Genomic DNA, 7,834 nt, shown 5'->3' with positions numbered 1-7,834 from the left:
GTGTGTGATTCCACTCACATTCATTATGCCAAGCAATGCTCTCGTCATTCATAAAGAAATATTAGCCCATATGTAATAACTAATATGACGGGACTGTGTGGAAAAAATCTAGCATATACACAGTCCAATGAATAATGAATTGCATTTGTTAATTTGGCAAATTTCATACAGGAAGACTGAGGAAAGTAAAAAGAATATAAATAACACTTTAACTGCAGATATCTGTTTTCATACCACAGCTGCTCTTAATTAAAATGACAATATCTTTTTTAATCGACTCCTTATGTGTGAGCTACGTAGTCGCTGTGAACTCATGCACTAACGTGTTTTCAACTTTAATGTATAAAAAAAGGTGCCAAGAGCAGCATGCTGTTGTTTGTCAAGCTGAGTATCCATTGCAAGATGCTCATTGTCATTCATTCTTCATCCTCGTTAAAATTTTAGCAACTTATGTTGGAAACATTTGTTTGATTCTGCCCACATGTTTGGAAATCTTGAACATTAGATCTGCTTTAAAGCGATTTCTGATGAAGCAAAAGAAGAGCACAACAGTATGACTTATAGAATTTTCCAGCAAAGGAGTCGTATTGAACAAAGAGTAACAGATGATTCCTTTGGCCTCAAACCTGAACAGATGTATTTCCAAAACAGTCCAGTTTAACTCTAGCTGGATTGTTAAGGGGCGGCATGTGGTGCAGTGGTTAGCACTGTCGCCTCACAGCAAGAAGGCTCTGAGTTCAAGTCCTGGCTCAGGTTGAGTCTCCATGTTCTCCCTGTTCCTGTGTGGGTTCTCTCCAGTACTCCAGCTTCCTCCCACAGTCCAAAGACATCAAGAGGGGACGAGGCTGATTGATACTCTAAATGACTGTGTAAATGGTTGTCTCTGTATATGTGATGGCCCTGCGATGGACTGCGACCCGTCCAGGGTGGACCCAAAAGCTGCTGAGATAGGGTCCACCCCCCCCCCCCCCCCGCAACCGTTAATCAGCATAAGCAGAAGAAAATGGATGGATGGATTGTTAAAGTTATAGTGCAGCACTTTTTGTCTCCATCTACTGGCAGTGAGAGTAATTACCAACAACTGATGACATGCAAAGTTGCAGTTGCGTTAGGGTTAGTTGGACTGTTGTTGTTGTGCCAGTATACATGAACGGGAAGAATCGTTGTACTCACAGAACCATGTCTACCTCCGAAATGGTAGCTAGCAGTACGTTTCCTTACAGTGAGATGCAATCAGACTTTCTCCCGGTTCACCTTCTGTATCACATACCAAACAAACTTGCAAACAGCAGCGAAATTTCAGAACTTGTGAAAAAAAAAGATGATACTACCCTTCACATGTCACTGCATCAGGTTTAAATGCTGCAGTGGGATTTATGGAAAAAGTCTAAAGGTTAATTTCGGTCTGTACACACATGCCAAAGTAATTACATTTCCAGATGAATTATGTTTGTGCAACTTTGAGTCTAGTTTTAGTCAAACTAGCTCCATCCATCCATCCATCGTCGTCTTCCGCTTATTCCTTACTAGTAAGGGTCGCGGGGGGGGGGGGGGCTGGAGTCTATCCCAGCATCTACGGGCGAGAGGCGGGGTTCACCCTGGACAGGTTGCCAGTCCATCGCAGGGCCAACATACAGAGACAAACAACCAGTCACATTCACAGTCACACCTACGGTCAATTTCGAGAATTCAATCAGCCTAGTACCCAATTGCGTGTCTTTGAACAGTGGGAGGAAGCCAGACTACCGGAGAGAACCCACGCAGGCACGGGGAGAACATGGAGACTCCACACAGAAAGATCCCGTGCCCGAGCCGGGACTCGAACCCGGAACCTTCTTGCTGTGAGGCCACAGTGCTGACCACTGCACCACCATGCAGCCCTTCAAACTAGCTCAATAATCAGAATTTTTCCAATATCATGTTAACATACTGGACGCTCACATCAGTGGCTCTACTGTTGTCTTCTCCATGACTACTCCTTTTATTTCGGAGACAGATAGATTGCGTACCACAGAACTTCTGTGAAAATGACTAATTTCATTAAGAATCATTGGTTTAACAACATTTTGAAAGTTTTAAGTGTGATTAGATGTTTTATCCATATTCATGTAAGCAGAGGGCTAAGTAGTTGATTCAGCTGGAATAAATCTCTGGTATGCATGTACTGTGTGCATCCTCCCAGCAGCACAGGAATGCAACCACAAACTAAGAAATGTAGAGAGATTTACCTGGCAACGATGAGCCTTTTGAGCTTGGTGTGAACTCATTTGGCAAGAGTTCAGATGTAAGGGCCATTAAATAATATGAAAATATGATGCACTATAGCTTTATGCCATTAAAGACTGTAAAAATATTTCTGGCAGGGCTGTAAATATAGTTTTTATCAGACACTGGGCCAAATAGATCCTCAGATTAATACTGAAATATCGTATATTGATATTTGGATGTAGCAATTTAGTTACAACAAAATGATCAGTCAAGGACACAGATGGTCAGCCAGGCAGCCGTCAGACCATGATCATAGACCACTGCTGCCTACTCAGAGTGCATAACAATTCCGCTGAGTCTGTTCTAGTTGACATTGTGAGTGTGTCACAGGGATGGCTTCTTTCACATCAGCCTGATGCAGCACTTGCAGACTTCAGTGGAGCCTCACATCCACCTGAAAAAAAAAGTCTTGCAAGCACTTTTGATAACTGTGAAAATTCTTCAAGTGCTCATCTCTCATGTGACAGTGAAAGCAGATGTGACCGCTGTAGTCGGTTGGTGTGTGGCCAATATAGAAGGTAACTGTGCAGCTCAAACATCACGGCAGTAAGATGCTGTGTCTTAATGAGCTATTTGTATGTTACAAAAGTAGTCGTTGCACCACCAGGGAGAGGAAGTCAAGCAGATAAAGTATTCTCCTACCACTGCCATGTATTGTTGAAGGCGAATTTTTGCATCTGCAATCGTAAACAGGTTTGTAGCCTGAGGTGTAAAATTTCACTTTAAAAAAAAAAAAACTGCTGAAAAGAGAACATGAAAATAAAAAAGGAAAACTTTATATGACTCCTACAAAAGAAATAGAAGCTCAATGCTGGTTTGCAATGTTGCCTTGCAGCTAGAAGTTCCCTGCTGCCCCGTGTCTCATGGAGTTTGCATGTTCTCTTTATCAAAAACTTGTATGGGGGGAAGTTAATGCACCGAGGCAGAAAGAACTAGAGTTGGTGGCACATAGTTGCTCACTGCTCCATAGAGGATGGGTTTGAATATAGATTTTAATTTCATAACATAATCCGTGCAATGCTAATTAATACTTCACACTTAACACATCCTACCTCTGTACTTTCTTGATTCTCTTCCACAATATTGATGGAAGTGTCAAAGACTGGCTGTCAAGCATATAATGAAAGAAATTTCCACTTGAACATACATTGTTAAAGCACTGTTAAATGGCCTCTCTGCATCACATTTCTATGGAAAGGACTTATTAATGTAATTTGTTCTAGTATAGTCAAGCATTGCAATTAAATCACAAGTGGTGACCCAGCAAGGAAGTCCTTTAAGAACAACGCAAACTTTTTTTTCTAAGATTCAAAAATATATCCTAAAACTGCAGCTTCTGGTTTTCTAATCACTTTTTCACTCATATTTGTGTAGAACTTTCAAAATAGATGATGTAAATATCATAAAAACTGGTAATTTAGTAGGCCAAGTATTAAGTAGATAACGACGCTGAGTTGAGAGTCAGATACAAGGATTATGAGTGTACAAATGGTGAGCCGTGTGTCTCCATTTGTCAATCCCTAAATGAAGTATCTGAATAAAAATGGAAAAAATAACATGTTGGAAAACGTGCTTCCAAATGTATCAAATATTTGCAAAAATGATCAAATTCCAAACACTTCAGTTAAGACAGAAATTCAAATCATTCCTATTTGTATTGATAAAAAAAAAATGTGGCAAATCTGGAAAGTTGATGAAATCTAAGTAAGTGACACAAATGTACTCCAACAGTTTTCCTGTTCTATCGACACTATTTAATTTCTCAATAGCCATATTAATTCAAAAGTGAGTGTTTGATTTTTGGGGTCTGTGTTTCAGCCTAAAAGGTTTAGTAATAAATGTGTCAATTATTAAGCAACAGTAAGTTGAGAATTCCAAAAATACATATTTGAATAAGAACATCAGATACTCGACAAAGAAAGCAAAAAAAAAGGGCACGTTTATCACTAAACGTAACGAAAGTTTTATTTACTGCCTACAGAGTGTTGATACCCGTCAGTTTTTGAATTTTGAGCGAAAGGGGCGTGGAGGAATGTTTAAAACGTAATGACGAATACAAACGGTACGCTGGGATTTTTGTAATTACGTCATTACGCAGATGGCGTGAGCTGCACACTCTCATGCTAGCAACAGGAAAGAGTCCCAGTTATTTTCATGGTAGATGGTTAGTTACATTACGGGTGGCTGTTAGTGAAGAGGCTTTGTGCAGAGAAAGGGTGAGCACGTTTTTACAAGGACATTGAAAAAGTGTTCATTGTTGTTTTGTAGTTTACAGCCAAGGCTAATAGCGGCTATTGCTATCATTAGCATCGTCGTTTGACGACTTGCTCATAGCTTAGCATCACTTTGGCGGAGCTTCTCTGTCATGCCGAAAAGATTTAACGTTAATACTGTTTTTAAATGCTTTCTCTGAGTGGTAAAATGTCAATTTTGTTTGAAAAATGCGTCATGCTTGAGTTCTCCGAGCTGAGTGTCATGTTTTAACTGTTTGAGACAAGTAAAGTCCTCAAATTCTACAGCAACATCTCCAAACTCACCGTCCGTGATTGATGTGACATGAATTTGTAATTTAGTTTTGTTAGTGTGGAGTTTGATATTTGGACAGAGAAAATCCACAGTGTAAAATTATTACACCAGTTTACAAAATATGCCCCGTAATGAAATTAGAATGAGAAAAATGACTCTTATGAATCACTTTACATACTTAATACACTGCTTTTCTGTGTGTCACTCCACCCCAGGATTAACAAAATGTCTGCTGCCGAGTCCATCATCAGAACCAGACAAACAGAGAAAGAAGTCAGTGGAATTCCAACTCAAGTTGTCTGTTCTCATTTCAGTAATTACATATTTGTAGTCATAACCCAGTATGGCAAGATTGGGACGCTCATATCTGTCACACCTGAATCCAGATGTAATGACTTCAGCACCCCGGCATTCTCCACCAAAGTATTGCTGGGAAAAGACGAGGTACGCCACGTTAATTTGTTCAGTTAAATGTGATATCAGTGTAATGAAGACTTGTATCGGACCTCCGACTGATGCCACACACAGGGTATATCATTTGATTGTGTTGAAGGGCAGATGAGATTTCTTCTGAACTGCTCTGGTGTATTGGGTGGAATTAGACGTGTGCAGGCATGGAGTCCAGTGATTTGTTAAAATTCACACAAAGAAAACCATTTCCCCCCTGCATTTAATTTTCTAACTGGCATACAGTGCTGGGCGCAGATCATCAAAAGAGAAATAGATTATGATAATGTTTGCCTCAGGAGATGACCAGACCTGCAGCCTTGTTCACTTTTCTGGTGATTTTATGAAGGTAATACTGTTCTAGAATGAGAGTGATGCAGTGTAAAGGCTTTGTGATGCAAGCTGAGTGAATGGCCATGGTTGAATACTGTTATATAATGTAATTTTCCATTATCACATCAGGGGTTTCATCAAAATAGAACTGAATCGTATTACCTGCGAGGGCTTTTGACTTTCAGAGAAATTCACAAAGATCTTGTAGACAGGTTCTCACCCTTATATTCGATGTGTAACCACTGTTGAAACCATCATATATTTAATTTGCTCTGAATCTTGCTCATATTAATATTTACATCTCCTGAATCTGCCCTCAACATAGAAAGGATTTGTCCTAGACTCATGGTCCATGCTTCTAATTTTCATGAAAACAGGCAGCGTAAATTCTTTTATTTTGTTTTCCTATAAACAAAATACAAAATGGTGGAGGGAATTACCTTTCACATTTTACATCGGTGAAATACAACGTAATCAGCGAAGTTGAATGGCAGTAAATGGATATTTCATCTGTTAACCACATATACCTTATATACCCTTGGCAACAGCACAGACTGAGCACAGAGTTGTTCTATTTTTTGAGAAACTGCTAACTATATCATTGTATTTAGAGAATACGTAAATACATCTACATCTGTTTGAGATGCTTATCAACGAGGCAGGCTCAGGATAAAGGTGCTGCGGGGTTTGTTACTTCTGCCAAGGAGGAAATGTTTTTGGTGGTGTTTGCCTGTCTGTTAGCAGGATTATGACGATGAGTCGGAAACCTGGTGGAGGAGTGTAGAAACAGCAAAGAAAGAATCCGTCCAATTAGGACGTGACAGACTTCTTTTTTACGCTGTGATGCACTCCTCCTGGCGGGTCGACCAGATCCTTCTCAGAAACACAGACACCTTTAGAACTTGGTGATGGGTCACTGTGGCGACTCTGCCAATTTAGATATTCTGCCATAGAATATGAAACCGTTTTAACTGTAATTCTTGTCGTTAGATGTTTGTCAATCTCGTGATGTGACGGCAGCAAGATATATATTAACTGTGTGCTCTTTAGTGCCACCTTGTGGAACCTGGAAGTGATGCTCTCACTACGATACATGCATCAGTCTGGTCTATCGTGCAAAATCCAAATAATATCTGTTTTCATTGCCACTGAACATTTCATTTCCATTGCAAATGCTTTGTATTGTATAATCCAACACCTGATTTGTTATTGTTTTCAGCCTCTAACACACGTCTGCGGCAAAAACCTGGCAACATTTGTGTCTGAAGAAGCCGGCAACAGACCCGTCTTGCTGGGATTGGCACTCAAGGATTCCTCTGTAGATGCAATAAAACAAATGAAAGAGATCATCAAAAGCTGTCAAGTTTGGTAGGAGGTCAACACAATGGACATGAAGTGGGATTAATTGATGAAGTACAGACCTCCCACATCACTTTTGCTTCTCTTTTCTAAACACCAATCTGTAATTAAAGACCAGAGGCTTGTGCTGTCAGTCATGAATGTATGAATCCACTGACATGTGCTCTCATCTTTTGGATTTGCTGAGACAGTTAAGAAATACCAATTAAAGTTAAAATGGTTTTGTTTTTGTGTAGGTGACTGTGCTCCTAAAACTGAATGTGTGCTGGTAAGGTTGTCGTTTATTGCCACTTGTTTCATATTTTATAACCCTTTATACCTAAGGCTTGTGTCTTGTAAAACAGAAATGTCCCGATTGATCTCTTGAGGAGAAACTAGAAATAAAACAACTCACCCCTAATCTTTCTTCCTCTGTTTCTGAAATCTTGTCAGCCTCTGTGAAAGATAGGTCAGGTTTTGCTGTGCATAAACATTTTAAGCATCATCAAATACTGCCATTAAACTGGCAAATTGGGCGCCATTGGCCTTTTCTAATCTGGTTAAGGTCTCTGCTATCAGTCACAGTTGTATTACACCGGCCACAGTTCTGTGAAGCACCCATTCAAGTGTCCTTTTTCGGTAAATGTCATACATACGGTACTTAGCTTTTGTGCAGACTTGACGTCTACAGCACTACAAGATCCTCCAAAGTGTTCTTCGGGTCTGTTGTAACAAATTTCTATGTTGAATTTAGTGTATTTTCAAACTTCATGTGTGATTTATATATACAGTATATAGATATAGATATATACTTAAAATTACACCTCAGTTTTAGAGTTGGCTGCGTATTGTATACAGCCTTACGTAAGTCACTTTTCTTTTCTTTTTTTCAATAAACTAGTAATACAGAATGAAGACAAGC

At 39.6% G+C, this 7,834-nt stretch overlaps 1 protein-coding gene across 1 annotated transcript; it reads left to right on the top strand.

Moving 5' to 3' along the window:
* Nucleotides 1-4,345: 4,345 nt before the first annotated feature.
* Nucleotides 4,346-7,333, top strand: psmg3 (proteasome (prosome, macropain) assembly chaperone 3). Its single transcript, XM_086186381.1, has 3 exons — nt 4,346-4,484; nt 5,010-5,238; nt 6,794-7,333. Exons 2-3 carry the CDS (start codon nt 5,020-5,022, stop codon nt 6,944-6,946), a joined length of 372 nt encoding a protein of 123 aa, XP_086042507.1. The 5' UTR covers nt 4,346-4,484; nt 5,010-5,019; the 3' UTR covers nt 6,947-7,333.
* Nucleotides 7,334-7,834: the final 501 nt, after the last annotated feature.

This window comes from Aulostomus chinensis, chromosome 18 (genome assembly GCF_037954235.1).
Source record: "Aulostomus chinensis isolate RoL2024-O1b breed Wild chromosome 18, RoL_Achi_v1.0, whole genome shotgun sequence".
Lineage (NCBI taxonomy): Eukaryota > Metazoa > Chordata > Actinopteri > Syngnathiformes > Aulostomidae > Aulostomus > Aulostomus chinensis.
Note: the sequence above shows the minus strand (reverse complement) of the source record. Positions and strands in the feature narration are given on the sequence as shown.

Coding starts and splice junctions, on each gene's coding strand:
- psmg3 (XM_086186381.1), top strand. CDS start 5,020: ATGTCTGCTGCCGAGTCCATCATCAGAACCAGACAAACAGAGAAAGAA. Junction 5,239..6,793: donor TATTGCTGGGAAAAGACGAG/GTACGCCACGTT, acceptor TATTGTTTTCAG/CCTCTAACACACGTCTGCGG.